This window comes from Cynocephalus volans, chromosome 14 (assembly GCF_027409185.1).
Source record: "Cynocephalus volans isolate mCynVol1 chromosome 14, mCynVol1.pri, whole genome shotgun sequence".
Classification (NCBI taxonomy): domain Eukaryota; kingdom Metazoa; phylum Chordata; class Mammalia; order Dermoptera; family Cynocephalidae; genus Cynocephalus; species Cynocephalus volans.
The window spans coordinates 95,448,505-95,468,819 of record NC_084473.1 but is presented as its reverse complement, the minus strand read 5'-3'; the positions used below and the strand labels follow the sequence as shown (position 1 = coordinate 95,468,819).

At 34.3% G+C, this 20,315-nt stretch overlaps 1 protein-coding gene across 1 annotated transcript in view; it reads right to left on the bottom strand.

Moving 5' to 3' along the window:
* Positions 1-20,315, bottom strand: part of TSGA10 (testis specific 10) — a 136,837-nt gene that overhangs the window by 87,876 nt on the left and 28,646 nt on the right. Inside the window, exons 7-9 of the mRNA XM_063078682.1 lie at positions 19,764-19,934; positions 19,595-19,672; positions 18,231-18,382 (exon numbers count right to left, since the gene is read on the bottom strand). Of these exons, the coding sequence (XP_062934752.1) occupies positions 18,231-18,382; positions 19,595-19,672; positions 19,764-19,934 (401 nt within the window). The remainder of the gene's footprint in view (positions 1-18,230; positions 18,383-19,594; positions 19,673-19,763; positions 19,935-20,315) is intronic.

The window sequence follows — 20,315 nt, the reverse complement described above, 5'->3', positions numbered from 1 at the left end:
CCTAAACAAAATATTAGTTAACTTAGACCAATAATATATAACATGTATAATATAACCTTGCCAATTTGTATTTATTCTACATTGTAAGGGTGACTTAACATTATAAAATTAATCATTATAATCCCACATTTAACAGAATAAGAGAAAAATAATGTGACCATATAACACATGAATTAAAATTATCAAATCAATTTCAACATTCATGTACGATTTTTAAAATATGAACAAACTAGGAATAGAAGGACACTTCCTTAAATCAAATATATTTACCAAAAAACATACAGTATATATACTTAGTAGTTAAAAGGCTGAAGCCCTTTGAGATAATGAACAAAATAAGAATGGTCACTAACAACACTTCTATATACTACTAACTATAAGTCATACCCAATATAACAAGGCAAAAAAAAGAAAATGTATAAGGATTGGAAAGGCTGAAAAATTATTATTATATGCAGATGATAATTATATGTACATGGAAATGAAAAAGAATCACTTGTAGATAAGTTCTTAAAATTAATAAAAGTTTAACAAAACGGTTAGATACCAAAGCAAAATACATAAATCAATTTTATTTCTACATACCAGCCACAAACAAAAAAAAACAATTAAAAGTCTTGAAATATTGAGTACCTATGAATCTAACAAAATAAATGTTAAGACCTCTCCACAAAAAAAACTAGGAATCATTACTGAAATTAAAGAATATGTAAATATATGAAGAGACATAAATGTTCATGGACCAGAAGTCTCAAATAGTGTAAAAATGTAAATTCTTCCAAAATTCACCAATGGATTCAACTCAATGCCAATAAAAATCTTAATAGGGTTTTCTTTTTCTTTTTTTGGGTGAACTTTGAGCAACTCATGCTAAAGTTTATACAGAAATTGGAAATACAAACGTCCAATAACAGCCAAGACTTTCTTGATGAAGAAAAAGGTGAAATTTTTCTAATACATATAATACATATACAGTTCCAGTAACTGGGAGAGTTTTGTAATGGTACAAGGACCATGTAAAAGACAAATGAAACAGATTATTGAGCCTAGAAACATACATACATACATATACATTTGATTTACAACAAAAACTTCTCTGCAGAGCACTAAAGAACAACGTTCTTGAAAAATATTGCTAGGAAAATTGACTACCCATATGTAAAAAATTAAAACAATATTTGGGCTGGCCAGTTAGTTCAGTTGGTTAGAGTAAGGTGTAATAACTCCAAGGTCAAGGGTTCAGATCCCCATACTGGCCAGCTGCCAAAAAACCCCAAAAAACCAACAGTTGATCACTGCTTCACAACATACAAAAATAAACTCCTGGTGAATTACAGTTATAAATACTAAGGTTATACAGGAAAGTAACTTCATGACCTTAAGGTACCAAAACATTTCCTCAGTAATTCAAAAGAAGCATAAATCAAATGGGAAAGACTGATAAATCTGACTATATAAATAACTGCTGCTAATTAAGATATTTTTAAAAGAGCAAAATAGACAAGCCAAAGAGTGAGAGAAGTTACAAATAATCAAAAAACGGACGGTATCTACCATATATAAAGAACTGAAGAACATAAAGAACATTTCCTACACCTCCTACAAGTAAATTTTAAAAAGAAAATCAAACAGATAAGAGGGCAAAGAATATGAACAGACACTTTACAAAACAATATATCCAAGTGAAGAACAGACATATGACAAAGTGCTCAACCTTATTAACAATCACACAGTACAACCCAAAACCATCTGGGATATAAAATTAGGTGGTAAAATTGTAAAGAATAGCAAGGAAGAGATAATCATAAAAGTCAAAATGGTGATTACTTTCTAAAAAATTTATCAATATACAATGTATATGATTTTCTTGTCCCTTTACCAATTCCTCCTTTTCTTCCCTCCCTCTCCCCCTTAACCCCCCACCACCCATCAACATCATATCTGTTCATTTGTCCTAAGAAGTTCAAGGAATTGTTGTGATTGTTGTGTCTTCTCCTCCACCCCCCCATTTATTTGTTAGAATATTTATTTTTATTAGCTCCCCAAAATAAGTGAGAACATGTGATATTTCTTTCTGTGCCTCGCTTATTTCACTTAAAAAAATTTTCTCTGAGTCCATCCATGTTGCTGAAAATGGTAGTATTTCTTTTTTTATATATAGCAGAGTAGTATTCCATTGTGTAGATATACCACATTTTCCTTATCCATTCAAGAATGTTGATTACTTTTGTAGGAACTGAATGGCATATGATTAAGTACAGACATATAAAGGACTTTTAAGGTGAACACACTAATTCTCTTTCGTGAACTGGTGAGTAAATGGATGTTCACATTATAATAATTCACTTGAGTGTACAACTGTCTTCTGCAATTTTGAGTGTGTGTGTCCTTTTTTCTCTTTACAAAACACCACTTTCGTAAAAGCAATAGAAGTCACCAAGAGAAATAGAAATTTAAAAGCAAGAAAAAGAAGTATTTCTGTATTAAAAGATGCAATAAAAGGGAAAAACTGTTAAAATATTTACCACAAACATGACAAAAGAATAATATCCTCAAAAAATCTTTATTACAAATAGATGCAAATTCAGTTAAAAATGTGTTACCTACCAGAAAAAAACGGATAAAAGATTTTGACATTTTATATAAAAGGAAATATAAATGATTAATATATTTTTTAAATCATCAATTTCATTATTGAACTAATTTAAAATGATACTTTCTGTAAAGTTAGGAAAGATTTTTTTTTAAATGATGATATTTAATAGTTCTAAAGACATAAGAAGACATGCCTTCTTATTTGGAAGGTAATATAAGTTGATAAAGATTCCTGAGAAATAATATAGAAATATATATCAAAAACATAAAAAATACTCATACAACTTACTTGAAACTATACTTTTAAGAATTAATCCTAAGAAAAATAAGTAAAGATAATGAGGAAAAATGAGTAAAGATCATATTTCTAAACAGCAAAAAGTAGCAATAATCTATGCATCTAACAATAGAAGTTAAACTAAAGATGAAAAGACACATGAGACATCTTAGTAAGTGCAGAAAGAGAATTTGACAAAGCATAACAGACATTCCTGAAAAACTCAGTAAACTAGGAATAAAAGGAAACTTCATCAATCTGATAGAAGATGTCTGTGAGAAATCTATAGGTAATATCCTACTAAATGTTGAGAGTCTGAATGCTTTCTCCCTAAGATCTAGAATGTCCACTCTATCAAACATTGTATTGGATATTCTACCCAGGGCAATAAGGAAAGAAAAAGAAAAAAAGTCATCTACACTAAGCAAGTAAAACTGTCCTTATTTGCAGATGACATAACTGTCTAAGTAGAAAACTCAACAGAATCTACAAAAGGCTACCAGAACTAAAAAGTAAATTTAGTAAGGTTGTAGAATATAAGATCAATATATAAAAATCAATTGTCAGATTCCTGGTTTCAGCCCCAACATATAAAGAGCTTGGAATCCATCATTTCCATCCTTAAAACAAGAAAAGATGAACAAATTGAAAATAAAAGACACATCAGGGAACCGAATTTCAGGGCAAATCACCACCCCAAAATCTGAAAGGACAGGCAAATCGGGAGAGTTGCCACCAAGATCTACTCATCTGGAGCCGAAGCTAAAGGAACCATATACGGTTAGGAACATTTAAATGATAATTTTGATGAACTGCTGGCAACTGAGTGTGAGAAACGCCTGCCACGAGACTGAGAAGCTTGTGGGGGCCACAGTCTTCATTGTGATTTATCTCCAGTATGCCCATCAGGTTCTCAAGGTAAAGATCTGAGAAAGATCCCCTTGTGGCTCTGGTGGGAGGAAGGGAAGAGTAATTTTTATGAAATATGCCCAGAGAATTCTCTATAATTAAAGCTTATTCTCCAGGTGAAAAGACTTTACCAGTCTTATCCCACATGGAGAAGGGCATTCCTACCACTGCAGCCCCCTCTAACCTTCCTGTTTCACCTAAGGGAAAAAAAAAAAAACCAAAGCTATACCACTGGAAAAGCCCTTGTGAACATTACAGCCCTGAGATTTAAATGTAAGACTACAGGGTTTTCATTCTGAAGGCTCCTGTGCAATGTAAAAGTATGATCAAACAAAAATGTTTATGCCTTTTCTTCATACTGATTTTTTTAAAAATAATGTAAGACTACAGACCACAAGCCTACCCTCTCAGCAACAGGGCTCCAGGATGATCACAGTGGATTACAACTGAAAGAGCTGCAAGATGCGGGCTCTCCCTAAGGAGGAATACTTAGGGAAGCCCAGAGTCAAGAGAAGAGACAAAAATAAGGACAACAGAGGAATCTGAAACTTCCTGTGCTTGCAGCTACAGCAAACATTGAATACAATCCAGCTCCTAGTCAGACTTATATAAATATTCACACTAAAGTTCCATATATTTACCTCAGTTACTAAAATCCAATATAAATCCAACTTTCAACAAAAAATTACAAGGCATGCCAAAAGGCAAGAAAAGAACAGTCTGAAGGATCAGAACCAAACTCTGATATGACACAAATGTGGGGATTATGAGATAAACAACTTAAAATAACTATGATAAACTGGTTTAAGGAGACGAATGGAAAAAGTAAACAACATGCAATAACAGATGAGTAATGTAAGCAGAGAAATAGGAGCTCTAAGAGAGTATCAAAAGGAAATGTTAGAAATCAAAATGCTGTAATGGAAATAAAGAATGCTCTGATGAGTTCATCAGTAGACTGAAAACAACTGAGGAAAAGATTCATTGAGCTTGAAGACAGGTCAATAAAAACTTCCCAAACTGAAATGCAAAGAAAAAAAACAATTGAAAAACAGAACAGAACATCCAAGAACTGTGGATGTACTTGAAATACCAAAAGGCAAGAAAAACAGAATGGAGCATAAGAAATATTTGAAGTAAAAATGGCCTAGAACTTTCAAAAATTAATAGATTGTGTTTATATTCAGAGAACTACAAAATATTGATGAAAGATTCAAAGAAGATCTAAATAAATGGAAAGTTATTTCATGTTCATTGATTGAAACACTCAATATTGTTAAGATGTCAATTGTTCCCAATTTGATTTGTAGATTCAGTGCAATCTCAATTAAAATCCCAGCAAGCTATTTTGTATATACTGAAAAAGTGATTCTAAAGTTTGTACAGAAAGGCAAAAGACTCAGAATGGACAATACAATACCAAATAAGAAAACAAAGTTTGAAGACTCATATTACCTGGTTTCAAGACTTAATTAATGTAAGCTATCATAATTAAGACAGAATGGTTTGGCAAAAGAATAGCCACAGATCAAGGAGCAGAACAGATAGCCGAGAAATAGACCCAAGACAAATTTAGTCAAATGATCTTTGACTAAGGGTCAAAGACAATTTAATGGAGAAAGAACGGCTTCTCGACAAATTGTGCTGGAACAATTTCAGGATGTCCATATGCAAATTAAGTGAACCCAGACACAGACTTTACATCTTTCACAAAAATCAACTCAAGATGAATCACTGATCTTAAGTGTAAAATACAAAACTATATAACTTCTATAAGAAAACATAAGAGAAAACTCTATGTGCCCTTGGATTTGGTGATGCTTTTTAAGTACAACATCAAAAGTACAACATCAAAAGCACAATCCATAAAAGAAAAAGTTGGTAAGCTGAATTTTATTAAAATTAAACATTTCTGCTCTAGAAAAAAACACTGTTAGGGACTGGCTGGTTAGCTTATAACACCAAGATCAAGGGTTCAGATCCTTGTACCAGAAAATAAATAAATAAATAAACAAACCACTGTTAAAGGATGAAAAGACAGGGAGGATATATTTGCAAAACACACATCTGATTAAAAAATGTATCCAAAATATATGAAGAACAAACAAAAAAATGGGTGAAAGATTTAAATGAACAGCTTACCAAAGAAAATTTACAAGTGAAAAATAGCATATGAAAAGATGCTCCACATCATTTATTAGGGAATTACAAATTATAACAACAATATGTCAGTATACATGTATTATAAAAGCTAAAATCCAAAAATATGAAAATACCAAATGCTGGCAAGGATGGCAACATCCACAGAAACTCTCATTCATTGCTAGCTATAGCCACTTTGGAAGAGTCTGTCAGTTTCTTACAAAGCTAAATATACTTTTACTATATGATCCAGCAATCACACTCCTAGGTATTTACTGAACTTATTTAAATTATTTCCCCACAAAAACCTGCACAGTTATAGCAGATGTATTTATAATCACCAAAAACCTGAAAGCAAACAAGATATCCTTCAATAAGTGCATGGATAAACAGAATGTGGTACATCCAGACAATGTAATATTATTTAGTGATGAGAAGTAGTGAGCTACCAAAGTACAAAAGACATGGATGACCCTTAAATACATGCTGCTAAATGAAAGAAGCCAATCTGAGAAGGCTACATACTGGATGACTCCAAATATATGACATGCTGGAAAAGGCAAACCATACCTCAGCCAAGTGATCAAGATCAAGATCAACAACGATAAATCATATTAACTGTATACACCCTTGATATCTTTGATATATATGTACCCTAAAATGGCACTTTATCTTTGTGATCTTTCTCCCAAAATCATATTTACCACAGTCTAATCATGAGACAAAATCAGACAAACCCCAATTGAGAGACATTCTACAAAATACCTGATCAGTACTCCTCAAAATAGTCAAGGTCATCAAAAATAAGGAAACTCTGAGACTGTCATAGCCAAGAGAAGACTAAGGAGACATGACAACTAACTGTAACGTGGTATCCTGGATGGGATCCTAAAACAGAAAAAGGACATTAGAAAAAAACTAAGGAAATCTGCATAACGTATGAGTGTTAGTTAATAATGTATCAGTACTGGATCATCAAAGGTAATTAATGTACCATACTAATGGTAAGATGCTAATACTAAAGGAAATTGGGTATGAGGTATGTAGGAATTCTATACAATCTTTACAGTTTTTCTGTAAATCTACAACTTTTCTAAAATACAAAGTTTATTATTAAAAAACAACTGAATTTTAATGCTAATAATAAAAATCAGAAAGTAAAACTTAAAAACTTTATTTACAACAGCATCAAAAAATTTGAAATACACAGTGATAAATCTGACAAAAGATGTGTAAGATCTATAGAGTAAAACTACAAAACATGGGTCGTCCCATGGCTCCCTCGGGAGAGTGTGGCGCTGGTAGCACCGAGGCCGTGAGTTCGGATCCTATATAGGGACGACCAGCGCACTCGTTGGCTGAGTGTGGTGCAGATGATACAAGCCAAGGGTTGAGATCCCCTTACCGATCAAAAAACAAAACAAAACAAAACAAAAAACTACAAAACACTGCTTAGGGAAATTAAATAAATGGAGAGATATATTACATTCATAAGTGGAAAGACTCAACTTTATTATCATTCCTCCTCAATCAAATTTCCAGCAGGCTTTTTCTGTATAAGTTGTGAAGCTGATTCTAAAATTAAAATAAAATGCAAAAGAACTAGAATAGCCAAAACAACTTTGAAAAAGAAAAAAAAGTTGGAGGATTAACATTACCTAATTTGAAGACTTGAAAAAACTTAGGTAATCAAGAGAGTTGTATAGCATTGAGATATATAAACAGGTCAATGGAACAGAATAGATAATCAAGATATGGACCCATAAAGATCAACAAAATTGACAAACCTTTAGCTAGATTGAGAAAGAAGAACAAAGCTGTTCACCCTATATAGGCACCTATATAGGCACCACTTTCTGATTTCAAAACATCCTACAAAGCTAAAGTAATCAAAACAATATGGTACTGGCATAAAGACAGAGATATGGACCCAGGGGACCAAATAGAAAGCCCAGAAATAAACCCACAAATATCAAGCAACCTTCAACAAGGGCGCCAAGACTACACAATGGAGTAAGGAGAATCTCTTCAACAAATGCTATTGAGAAAATTGAATATCCACATGTGAAGAAATTAAATTAGACCCTTATCTTACACCATACACAAAAACCAACTCAAAATGGATTAAAGAATTAAATGTAAGACCTGAAACTATAAATCCCCTACAACAAAATATAGGAGAAAAGTTTCAAATATCAGTCTTGGCAATGATTTCTTGGATATGACACCAGGAGAAAATGCAAAAGCAAAAATAGATAAGTGAGACTACATGAAACTAAAAAGTTTTTTGCACAACAAAGGAAGCAATCAAGGCAACACATACAATGGGAGAAAATATTGCAAACTGGATATCTAAGGGGTTAATACTCAAAATTTATGGTATTCATACAACTTAATAGCATAAAACAAATAATCTCATTAAAAAATAGGCAAAGAACCTGAACAGACATTTTTCCAAGGAAGACATAAAAAAGGCCACCAGTTATGTGAAAAGGTGTTCAATATCACTAAACATCAGCAAATCAAAACCTCAATGAGCTATCACCTCACACCTGTGAGGACGGCTATTAAAAAAGACAAGAGATAAGTGTTGACTTAAGTATATGGAGAACAGGAAACCCTCATTGTTGGTGAGAATGTAAATTGGTACAGTCATTATGTAAAACAATATGGAGGATCCTCAAAAAATTAAAAACTGAACTACCACGTGATCTAGCAACCCCACTTCTGGGTATGTGTCCAAAGGAAATAAAATCACTATCTCAAAGAAGTATCTGCACTTCCATGTTCATTGCAACATTATTCATAACAGCCAAGATATGGAAATAACCAAAGTGTCCATTGATGAATGAATGGATAAAGAAATTGTGGTATATATAATGGAATATTATTCAGTCATAAAAATGGAGGAAATTGCTATTGGCAATTCATGGATGAACCTGGAATCTAAAAAAGTCAAATTCATAGAAACAGAATAGAAGCATAATTGCCAGGATTGGGGTGGTGGGAGAAATGAAGAAATGTCAGTCAAAGGATAAAACTTACAGTTATAAGATAAATGAGTTCTGGAGACCTAATGTACAGCATTGTGACCTACAGTTAATAGTAATATATTGTATACTTGACACTTTCTTAACAGAGTTGATTTTAAGTTCTCACCACTAAAAAAAAAAGGAACTATATGAGGTGAAAGATACATCAATTAGTTTGATTCTGACTGATAATCATTTCACAATATATGTATGTCAAAACATCACATTGTACACCTTTAATATACACAATTATTTATCATGTATACCTTGATAAAGTTGAAAAACCTTAAAAAATTAAAACTACCATATGATTTAGACTGCTACTAAGTTACAAAGTTACAGTTACATAGGAAGAATAAGTTCTAGTGCCCCAGGTGGCAAATTAGCTAAATAATATTGTATTGTATACTTCAAGATAAACAGAAAAGAGGATCTTGAATGTTTAACCACAAAGAAATGATAAACGTCTTGGTAACAGATATGCTAACTATGGGCCTGACCCTGTGGCTCATTCAGGAGAGTGCGGCACTGGGAGCGCTGAGGCTGCAGGTTCGGATCCTATATAGGGATGGCCGGTGCGCTCACTGGCTGAGTGCAGTGCCGACGACACCAAGCCAAGGGTTGGGATCCCCTTACCAGTCACAAAAGAAAAAAAAAAAAAATAGATATGCTAACTATTCTGATTAGATCATTATACAACATATGCATGTATGGAAACAACAAACTGTACCCCATAAACATGTGCAATGAAAAAAAATTTTTAATTAAAAAAAAAAAGAACTACCATATTATCTAGCAATCCCACTCCTGGGTATTTATCCAAAAGAACTGAAACAGGATCTCAAGGAGATATCTGCACTACCATGTTCACTGAAGCATTATTCACAATAGCCAAGAGGTCGACCAACAGATGAATGGATAAAGAAAATATGGTATATATACACAACAGAATATTATTTAGCCTTAAAAAAGAAGGAAATTCTGTCATATACTACAACATGAATGAACCTGAGGACATTATTCTAAGTGAAATTAGACAGCCACAGTATGATAAAAACTGCATAATACTCCACTTATAAGAGGTACCTAAATAGTTAAACTCAGAAAGTAGAATAGTGGTTGTCAGGGGCTGGGAGGAGGGGAAGAGGAGGAGTGGTGTTCAATGGATAAAGAAGTTCGTTATACAAGACAATAAAGTACAACTTTTTCTTATAGTTAACAATACCGTACTGTACACTTAAAAATTTGTTAACAGAAAAGGCAAGAGAGCATTCCATGACCAGAGACCCAGGCAGCAACCCCAGGAAGGCCTTCCCACCTCCTAAACAGAAGGCAAGAGAGTGTCCCATGACTGGGGACCCAGGTGGGAGCCCCAGGCAGGCCCTCCTATAACTTGAGCAGAAGGCAAGAAAGTGTCCTGCAACCAGGAACACAGGCAAGAGCCCTGGACAGGACCTGCAACTGCCTGAACAAAAGGCAAGAAAGCATCCTGTATTTGGGGATGCGGGTAGAAAACTGGGGCAAGAAGGCAAGAATGACACAAATACCACTTCCAAGCAGGAAGTCCATCAAAGCCACCACCACATCTACTGCCCCCTCAAGGACAGTTCATGCTACAGTAACAGCCAGGAACACCTGGCAGGCAGCTGCTGCACACTCCACTGCATTGACACAAGGAAAGACACCAGCAGAGTCTGCAAATAAAGGAGGAAGTCTTTTTCCTCAAAGTCCACTCCAAAGTAATAGAAGAACAAACTGCTCTACTAGATGACCAGACATCAATGTTTAGAGACCAGAAATACGAATAAACAAGAAAATATGACACCACCAAAGGAATACAGTAATTCTCAAGTACTAGACCAAATAGAGCAGGAAACCTTTGAAATGTCTGAAAAGGAATTCTGAGCAACGATCTTAAGAAAACTAAAAGAGATAAGAAAATACTCAATTAGAGAACACAATGATGAGAAACAATATCCAGGATATGAAGGAGGAAATTTACAAAGAGTTTAATCCCTTAAAAAAGAATGTAGCATAACTCCTGGAACAGAAGGATTCATTCAGTGAAATAAAAAACACAACTGAGTGCTTAAGCAGCAGGTTAAAGTGAGCAGAAGAAAGAACTTCAGATCTCAAAGACAGTCTTTTCAAAATAACCCAGGCAGACAAAAAAAAAGGAAAAAGGAATTTCAAAAAAAGAAGAAAATCTAAGAGAGCTAGCAGAAAACCTTAAGCACACAAACATCTGAATCATGAGTATTCCAGAAGGGGAGGAGAAAGGAAGAGGCATTGAGAACATATTCAATGAAGTAATAACAGAAAACTTCCCAGGTATATGGAGAGACATGGACCTTCAGATTCAGGAAGCCCAAAGATCCCCAAACAGATTTAATCCAAAAATATCCTCTCAGAGACACATTATAGCCAAACTACAAAAGCTCAAAGATGAAGAGAGAATTCTAAAAGCAGTAACAGAGAAGCATCAAATCATCTATAAGAGAGCCAGCATCAGACTAACAGCAGACTTGTCAACTGAAATTCTATATGCCAAGAGAAAATGGGATGATATATTCAAAATACTAAAAGAAAAAACTGCCAGCCAAGATTTCTATACTCAGGAAGCTATCCTTCAGAAATGAGGGAGAAATAGTGTATTTCCCAGACAAACCAAAACTGTGTGAGTTCACCACGATATGACCTGCTCTGTAAGAAATTCTCAAAGGAGTCCTGCATCTGGAATCTGAAAAATGATAATCACCATGATACACAAGAAAGAGCAAAACCTGCTGTTAAAATAAAAATGCAAACAAGAAAGAGAAACTAAATCTTACTGCCTCAAAAAATCAGCATATATTGAAGATGAATAATAAAAGGGGAAGAAAGGAACAAAAAATATTTAAAATAACTAAACAAAAAGCAATAAAAGGCCAGGAGTAAAACAATGCCTTAAAATTAAACTCCCCTTTCAAAACACACCAACTGACTGACTGGATGAAAAAGCTAGACCCAACTATAATGCTGTCTTCAGGAGACTCACCTTACCTGTAAAGACACACACAGACTGAAAGCAAAAGGATGGAAAAAAATATACCATGCAAATGGAAATAAAAAATGAGCAGGAGTAGTTATTCTTACATTGGATAAAATGCACTTTAAACCAAAAACAATAAAGAGAGACCAAAAAAAAAAAAAAAAAAAAAAAGGCCATTACATAAACCATACGATTATCTCAACAGATACAGAGAATTTGACAAAATTCAACACTGCTTCATAATAAGGGCTCTCAGCAAATTTGGTAAGGAAGGAAAAGTATCTCAACACAATAAAAGCCCTACATGACAAACCCATTGCCAACATGATCCTGAATTCTTAAGAACAGGAACAAGACAAGGATGCCCACTCTCATCATTCCTATTTAACATAGTATTGGAAGTACCAGCCAGAGCAATCAGGCAAGAGAAAGAAATAAAGGGCATCCACATTGGAAAGGATGCTGTCAAACTGTCCCCAATTGCAGATAACATGATCCAATATATAGAAAAACTTAAGACTCCACCAAAAACCTCTTAGAGTTGATAAACAATTTCAGTAATGTTGGATACAAAATCAACATGCAAAACTCAGTAGCATTTTTATACTCAAATAACTAACTAACCGAAAAAGATATCAAGAGATCAAGCCTGTTTACACCAGCAACCAAAAGAATAAAAGACCCAGGAATCAATTTAACCAAGGAGGTGAAAGATCTCTACAACAAGAACTCCAAAACACTACTCAAAGAAATTAAAGAGGATATAAAAAGATGCAAAGGCATTCCATGCTCTTGGATTTGAAGAATTAACATTGTGAAAATGTCCACAATACCCAAAGCTTTCTACAGATTCGATGCAATCCCCATCAAAATACCAATGACATTCTTAACTGAAAGAGAAAAAACAACCCTAACATTCATATGGAACAAGTAAAGCAATCCTGAGCAAAAAAAAAAGTAAAGCCAGAGGCATTACACTACCTGACTTCAAAATATACTACAAAGCTATTGCAACCAAAACAGCATGGTAGTGGCATAAAAACAGACATTTGGACAAATGGAACAGAATAGAGAACCTGGAAATCAACCCACTACTTACAGCCAACTGATCTTTGACAAAGGCAACAAGAACATACACTGGGGAAAAGCTACCTCTTCAATAAATAGTGCTGGGAAAATTGGACATCCATATATAAAAGAATCAAACTAGACCTGTACCTCTCACCATACATGAAAATCAACTCAAAATGGATTAAAGACTTAAGTATAAAACCCAAAACCACAAAACTACTAAAAGAAAACATAGGAGACTGCAACCAGGCCAGCAATGGAGCCGGCCAGATGCTGTCTCCCTCCCAAGGGTCCTGAGATGCAGGCCATGGTCCTTAGTTCTGCCCCCCAACCACAACCAGGCCAGCAACAGGGCCAGCCAACCACCCCGAGAGTCCTCAGACAGGCTGCCAGCCCCGCACCACCCCCCCGCAACAATATCTTGGAATGTACTTATTAGCCACATGTATTTCTTTGGGGTGTGTGACTTAAAATTGCTCATGTCCTTTACCAAATTCCTGCTTAGATTTTTCTAATTCATTTTTAAGAGGTTTTTTTTTTTTTCATTAACATGTTAATCTTGGGCCAAACCCGTGGCGCACTCGGGAGAGTGCGGCGCTGGGAGCACAGCGACGCTCCCGCCGCAGGTTCGGATCAGATATAGGAATGGCCGGTGCACTCACTGGCTGAGTGCTGGTCACGAAAAAGACAAAAAAAAAAAAAACATGTTAATCTTTGTGTGTTAAATTGTTCCTTATGGATCAACCTTAAAATTATTTTATGATGGTTTCCTTCATTTCTATGGTGAGAAAATAATTTTCTATCTAAACATTAAATAAATTTTTAAAAAACATAGGTGAAACACTTCAGGAAGCAGGACTGGCCAAATACTTTATGAATAAGACCCTGAAAGCACAAACGATGACAGAAAAAATAAACAAGTGGGATTACATCAAACTAAAAAGCTTCTACACAGCAAAGGAAACAATCAACAGAGTAGAAAGAGCATCTATGGAATGGGAGAAAATATTTGCAAACTGTACATCTGACAAGGGATTAATATCCAGAATACATAAGGAACTCAAACAACTTAATGGTAAAAAAAGAAGTAACAATTTAAAAATGGGCAAAGGAGATGAAAAGACATTTTTCAAAGGAAGATATACAAATGGCCAACAGGTACATGAAAAAATGCTCAACCTCACTAATCATCAGGGAAACGCAAACCAAAACCACAATGAGTTATTGTCTCACTCCAGTTAGACTGGCCATTATTAAAAAGACCAAGAATAACAAATGCTGACGAAGATGCGGAGAAAGGGGAACTCTTCTACACTGTTGGTGGGACTGTAACATAGTACAGCCATTATGGAAAACAGTACGGAGTTTCCTCAAACAACTACAGATAGAACTACCATATGATCCAGCAATCCCACTTCTAGATATATACTCAAAGGAATGGAAATCATCATGTCAAAGGGATACCTGCACTCCCGTGTTCACTGCATCTCTATTTGAAATAACCAAAATATGGAAGCAACCTAGATGTCCACTGATGGATGACTGGACAAGGAAAATGTTGTATATATATGCAATGGAATGCCACTAAGCCATAAAAAAGAATGAAATTCTGCCATTCATAGCAACATGGATAAGCATGGATAAAAAGATGTTAAGTGAAATAGGCCAGATACAGAAAGAGAAATGCCACATGGCCTCACTCATAAGTGGGTACTAAGAAAGAAGGAGAGAAAGAGAGAGTGAGAGTGAGAGTGTGTGTATGAGAGAGAGAGAGAGAGAGAGAGAAAGAGAGAGAGAGAGAGGGAAAGAGAGAGAAAAAGGGAAAGAGAGGAAAAGAAAGGAAAGAAGGAAAGAAAGAAACAACAAATCACAATATGTTGAGCTTTTAGAAGGCAAGAACAAATCTATGGTTTCTAGAGGTAAGAAAGGGGAAGGCAGAGGGGGTTAAGGGAAAATTGGTAAGGGGCACAAAGAATAACTACAATTTGTAATTATGAATATGCTAATAATATTGATTTGATCATCACATATTGTACACACATAATGGTACTCAACACTGTACCCCCAAAATATGTATAATCAATTATGCTTTAATTAAAAAATTTTTCTAAATAAATTTTTGTAATATGCTAATTACTTTGATTTGATTTAAAAATTGTGTTAACAGGATAGATCTCATGTTAAGTGTTTCTTACTACAATAAAAAAAAAGAAATAGACCCACACATATATGGACAACTGACCTACACAGGTGCAAAGCAATTTAGTGAAGCAAGGATAATCTTTTCAACAAATGGTGCCAGAGTAACTGGACATCCATATGCAAAAAAAAAGTGAACTTCAATCTACACCTTCCACCTTACACAAAATTTAATTTGAAATGGATCATAAATCTAAATGTAAGAGCTAAAACCATAAAACTGGTAGGAGAAAACATGGGAGAAAATAAGTGACCTTAGGCTTGACAAAGATTACTTTAAAAAACACAAAACACTGGATATAAACTGTTTAAATCAATAAATTTCATTTAAAATAAAAAATATTTGCTCTTTAAAAGACACTGTTAAGAAAATAAAAAGGCAAGCCACAAACTGGAAGAATATATTTGCAAAACATATATCAGACAAAGGACTTATAACTAGAATATAAAAAGAACTCTCATAATTTAATAATATAAACAACTCAATAAAACTGGACAAACGCTGGTAATGAGAAGGTAATGGGTATGGATCCCTGCACTGGCCAGCCACCAAAGAAAAAAAAGTGAACAAAAGATTTCAACAGAGATGTTGCTAAAGAAGACATATGGATGCCAAATAAGCACATAAACAGATGCAAATCATTAGTCTTTAGGGAAGGGCAAATTAAATCAATAATATATAACTATCAGAATGGCCAAAATTCAAAAGACACTGCATACCAAGTGTTGGTGAGGATATGTAACTACTGAAACATTGGCTATGCGAATGTAAAATAACACAGGACAAACACTTTGGAAAGCAGTTTAATAGTTTCTTCAAAAGTGGAACATATGGGCCAACCCGTGGCGCACTCGGGAGAGTGCGGCGCTGGGAGCACAGCAACACTCCCGCCGCGGGTTCGGATCCTATATAGGAATGGCCGGTGCACTCACTGGCTGAGTGCCGGTCACGAAAAAGACAAAAAAAAAAAAAAAAAAAGTGAAACATATATCCACCATATGACTCAACAATTCTACTCCTAGATATTTGTCCAAGAGAAATAAAAACATATATCCATGCAAAGACTTATATAAGAATATTCTGAGCAGCTTTATTTGTCATAGCCCAAAACTAGAAACAACCAAATGTCTACATGTATAGCCATACAATGGAATACTACTCAGCAATCAAAAGGAATGAACTATTGGGCCGACCCCATGGCTCACTCGGGAGAGTGCGGCGCTGGGAGCGCAGCGGCACTCCTGCCGCGGGTTCGGATCCTATATAGGAATGGCCGGTGCGCTCACTGGCTGAGTGTGGTGCGGGCGGCACCACGCCAAGGGTTGCGATCCCCTTACCAGTCACCAAAAAAAAAAGGAATGAACTATTGATTACACATAACAACATGAATAAAACTCAAAATAACTATACTGAGTGAAAGGAGCCTGACAAAAGAACACATATAATATCATTTATATAAAAATTTCAAAAATCCAAACAATTCTCTATGACAGAAAGCAAATCAATGATTGCCTGGGGATTGGTAGGGTGGGAAAGAGATTACAGAGGGACATGTGGAGACTTCTGGGAGCTGAGGATAGGGCCACTATCTGAATTGTAGTGATGATGCATACATATGTCAAAACTTAACAAAATGAACACATTAAAACAGGGCAGTCTACTGTATGTATGTCAATTATACTTCATTAAAACTATTTAAACAAATGTACACAAAACACCCAAAATTATTACACTTTCATCTGTCAGAATATTTTAATATAAACTACTAAAATGCTTTCAAAGAACTTCTAATGTCATGGGAAAATGCCTATCGTATTTAATTAAATAAAACTGTTGAAATATAAAACTATATACAGGCCGACTACAAATGTACAGAAAGCTTGTGTAATACACACAGATAAATCTCTGGCTGGAAACAGATCTATATTAGTAAAAGCTTTCCCTGGGTTATGCATTCATGGGAGATTTACATTTTCTTCACACTTTATTTTCCAGGGTTTACTTTTTTGTTGTTTTCATCTAGTTTTATTATTATTTTCATTTTACCAGAGCTTGCAATATTCTTATAAGCAGGAAATTAAAAAATAAGTGGAGGGGGAAAGTTTGAGTGATTATCTGTCCTTCCAAGTGATTCCAACCTATGCACCACAGACCCTGAAAAGATCAAGGAAAGACTCTAGGAATTCATATGCGAACTAAGCATTTTCTTTAGACTTAATAATATACTTCACAATCATATGAACTATTTTTCAAATGTTCAGATGCACTGAAATTCAATCTAACTGAATCTGTAGAACTTCTATTTCTCACATCAACAGATACTAAAAGTAAAACTATTAATGTAGAGGTCTTCAAAAACTTCTCCCATACTTACTGCCTGTAGGCTGCTTTAATTGATTTTTTTTTCTGCTACCAGTACGTAGGAAGGGCTAAAGCACAGTGCTTAGCATTCAATTAGGTAGGAAGGGCTAAGCACAGTGCTTAGCACTCAATTAAGTTCAATTAAGTTCCATCACATGCTCCTATTTCTCTGCTATGACTTTTCATTATATTCTAAACCACCCTGTTTCCAAGTGACTGTCAAACCTGTACTTTGTGCTTTCTCATACTGCTCACATCCCAGAAAAAATTTTAAAGTTACAAAGGTAAATTAAACAAATAAAAAAGTCAAATATGATCTGTACTCAGAACGGCTTTGTAAAAACTATTTCAGTTAAACACTGAGGCTTTTTGCAAATGTAAAGTTAAAATTACTAAGAAGTGTGATCCCTAGTTAAGTGTGGCATTATAGGTCTGTGATTGATCTTGGGGAAATCATTTTGTGTGTACTATGATTTTTACAACTGCTTCGTAATAATCCTCTCAGAAATTAAAGTCAACAAACAACTTAATTTTCATTATAAAATACACTGCAAAAAGCAGAGCTATTGGCTATAGCAAACTATTTAGTTGTTTAAAGGTACTTTAGTTTACCTCAAAGAGTTATTCTCTGCTTTTTGCCTGCCAAGTTCACTTTCGGTATCCATTGCCTTTCTTGCTAGTGATTTCATTTCTTTTTCCACAGTGGTTATCGTTTCCTTCATCAAAGTCATATTTGACATTTGCTCCATACGTTCATCATCAAGCTATACAAGTAGAATGACAAGGTTACTGTCATCACTAAAAAAACCTTAGTAATCTTCCTGAAGAGACATACTCCTTCTGTACAAACTGTGGTTCATGGTATGATTTACACGATGAGATGAGGTTAGACCTGAATGCTGTGGGAGGTTATCATGTAGTAGGAACAAGAACAACTCACTGCACAGCTTTTCTATCACAGTACCTCAGTCTACACAGCATTATCAGTCTACATTTTTCAATCTAGTTCGATTTGACTATAGCATATATATCCAATTTGCAAAAGGATTTCTTATTTGTTGCCCAACGTTAATAAATTACACATATGAGGATACTTCAAAGCATTCATGGGAAAATAGAATTAAAAGGTAATATGACTCTTTCCGTGAACTTTTTGAGGTACGGATTATGAAAATAAGAATTGTTTTTCTCCTGTGTAGTGCTTTTTTTTACTCATATAACAAAATACCACAGATGAACTTATATATTCAATTCAATTTGGTTACAGAAACTCAAATTCCCTTAATTATGTTTATAGTTACAACTTCTCAAATATATATTCATAGCATCTCAAATCCCTGATTAGTAAAAAGGTGATCCTTCACATTTAAACTCCGTTTAAATATATTTTGCTCATTAATTTTTATTTCATTATAATTTTCTCTGCCCTATCCACTCTTTAGGTGGAAGGAGCCATTTTCTCAATATCTGGCAATATCATTTTTGACAAAATAGAGAGATGAGAAAGTTGCTAAAATCCCTGAGATTTTAATGCACCCTAATGGTCTTTTTTTAAAAAAAGAACACGCTTTGCAACCTAACACACAAAAACTTTACTCACTTTTTCAGAAGCAAATATGCAAATGAAAAAGCAACAATTTACAACAAACATACCACCTTGAGTATTTCCGGACTACAAATATTATCTTCAAAAAGTAAAATAACTTCTCTGAACACAGAAAAAAGGGAAAAAGGAAAGCCATTGAGAGTTTACAGCCAAAAGTGATTTTTTTTTTTTACATTATGAACTGTACACTCCAGCTATCTTAGAAAAATAAGATAAATAAAATAAAGAATTATTTTAGAAAAAATATCTGTACATTCCAGCTATCTTAAAAAAAAAAACTATTTTAGAAAAATAAACTTCTCTGAACACAGAAAAAAGAGAAAGGGGAAAGCCAGTAAGATTTTATGCCCAAAAGTAATTTTTTTTTTACGTTATGAACTGTACACTCCAGCTCCTCTATCCTTTGTTCCAAGTGAGCCTTCTCATTAAATGCTGTCTCTTGGGCAATCTGTTTAAAAAAACAAAAACAAAACAAAGTGCTTTCAATGTCACTGCATTTGTGTTTTACATATGTTCATATAGATAAAATTCTTTCAGACCTTTAGCCTTTCCCTCAGACTATCTCGTTCTGTGGTCATTCGTCGTAAATCAGTGAAGGCTACATCTCTTTCAGTCTCCACCCGCCGGAGAATAGCATGCGCTGTTGTTGATTTAGGAGACTTACAGCTTTTCATCATTTCTCGTCGAAGTCGGGCAATTTCTTCCTGTGCCTATTATTTAAATATTTGGATAGAATTTTAACAAGAATGGACATAAATATGGCTCTTTTATCTAGCCAGTTAAAATGCAAGCCTACATTAATATGCATGTAGCAGGTTAATAAGTATAATTTTTATTGTGAAATAAGTTTATACAAATAAATGCAAATGAATATATAAACAGAAGTTCACTTAACAATATCTTTGCCAAAAATTTAAAATAAAGTTAATTTGGAGGAAGTCATTGCAACAGAGAATATTTTGCAAAGAACTGTATTTGGTATATACCATTTGTCCATTTTGCAATATAAATTTGAATTTAGCACAATTCAGGCAGAATACTGACTTAATGAATATTATCATAGTGTTTCAATCTTTCTCTATATAAATGTA